Raw genomic sequence first — 1823 nt, forward strand, 5'->3', positions numbered from 1 at the left:
TGTGTGTGCGTGTTTGCATGTGAAGGGCACAAGGGAAAAACCAGAGATGTCAGTTGTTTTTTTCATTTTCTGGGCTATTGTCCCAGCATGATGCCTGGCTGGGTCTGCTTTAGTTCATCTAAGTCACATACGGAAAAACCAGCACTGCCAGTCTCGGTGAGGGTTTGAGAAAATAGCCCACAATGGAAGAACCAGCGATGTCAGGATGTTAATAACGGCAAAACCAGCGATGTCAGGATGTTAAAAACGGCAAAACCAGCGATGCCAAGCATACGTTGCTTTGTTGCATCCCTTTGTGGCCAATCAGTGACCATATTTCAGTGAAAAATGGTGAAATCGTATAAGATTAACACCCCTGTCAACACAATTAGGTTATTTAAGAGCCGAGACCTCCGAGTTTAACGTCCATCTCCGAAAGGACGGAGCCAAAAAGGAAATTCCTGTAAAGTGTCTTTCCAAGGACACAACGTCGCACCGAGCTGAGGCTCGAACCCTTGCACTGTTCTTATATGCGCTGCTAAATGGGAAAATCATTCATTGAGTACACATTACTGCGCTAACCTTTGATTTTTCGAAGAACTTGGGTTGCTCAAACATCTCAGCAAACGATTTGTACAATCGTTGGCCGATATCTCGCTTCACCTATAAAATCTACTCTCTTTAAGTGTGTGTGTGTGTGTGTGTGTGTGTGTGTGTGTGTGTGTGTGTGAAAGGCGAAGGGGTAAAAATCGGATTTTATTTTGCTGTATAATAGACTTTTAAGATGTAATTGTTTTGTTTTCGCTTGGTAATAGTTTTTCAGAGCTCGCAATACATAAGGCCACATGAGATCGATTCAACACAATTTATGTCTTATAGGATTTAGGCATGGGGTCAACACGTACTGAGAGGGACACAGCATCTCAGCTGACAGACCGAGAAACTCATCCTAACATTTCTCGCTACACGAGGATCGGACTCATGTCTACTGCGTTTGGCTACGAAGCGCCAAACCGCTTCACCACAGAAGCTGGTGGTAATCAAGTTTGTTTGTTTGAATAAAGAGAATTAGACTATATCTAGACTCAATAATGGTCATTTAAAGGGGGGGGGGGAGTAAGATAGACAGACAGAAACAACAGAGGGAAAGTAAAGAAGTAGGACCTACCACTGGCGCCCTCCAACAACCGGCGTAAATGAAATGAGGCGACAGGGAGATGAAGTAAGAAACACAAGGTGTACAATTAAGAACAATTACCTCGTTTTCGGCCCAGAATCCCGCCTCGTAGTTGGGGTCGTTCCTGACCTTGAGCTCCATCTCCCTCGACCTTTCCACAAACAGCTGAATGACGTATGTGCTCAGAGCTAAAGGAGGAGTTGGGAGGGATGGATGGGAAAGAGGGGGGACAGGAGGAGGTGGGAGGGTTGAGAGGGGTCATAGTTAGGACGAGTGCGTGGGACATGGGAAGCCGTGGAGGACAGGGAGGTGGCAGAAAGCAAGAAAAGGAAAGGGGGGAGGGGAGTATTTGACAACAACAACAACACCCCCAACAAACAAAAAAAAACAACAAACAAACAAACAAACAAACAAACAAACAAATAAGAAAAATAACAGCAACGACAAACAAACAAACAAGCACCCACCACAAAACAAAACAAAACAAAATATACAAATTGCTCCTTATATTCAATCACAACTTAAAGAAGGAGGGGGGATGAATGTAGATATTACGGTTCTACTGATCACCTTTTATTTCAATTTAGCTCCAAACATGTCGTTGTTGCTGTTGCTGATGATGATGATGATGATGATGATGATGATGATGATGATGATGATGATGATG

At 43.6% G+C, this 1823-nt stretch overlaps 1 protein-coding gene across 1 annotated transcript in view; it reads right to left on the minus strand.

The window, feature by feature from the left end:
- Positions 1-1823, minus strand: part of LOC106011966 (transmembrane channel-like protein 3) — a gene marked incomplete in the record, with an annotated part of 27326 nt that overhangs the window by 724 nt on the left and 24779 nt on the right. Inside the window, 1 exon segment of the mRNA XM_035970164.1 lies at positions 1238-1344. Coding sequence (XP_035826057.1) covers positions 1238-1344 — 107 coding nt within the window.

The sequence above is a fragment of the Aplysia californica genome, unplaced genomic scaffold (genome assembly GCF_000002075.1).
Source record: "Aplysia californica isolate F4 #8 unplaced genomic scaffold, AplCal3.0 scaffold00229, whole genome shotgun sequence".
In the NCBI taxonomy this organism is placed as follows: domain Eukaryota; kingdom Metazoa; phylum Mollusca; class Gastropoda; order Aplysiida; family Aplysiidae; genus Aplysia; species Aplysia californica.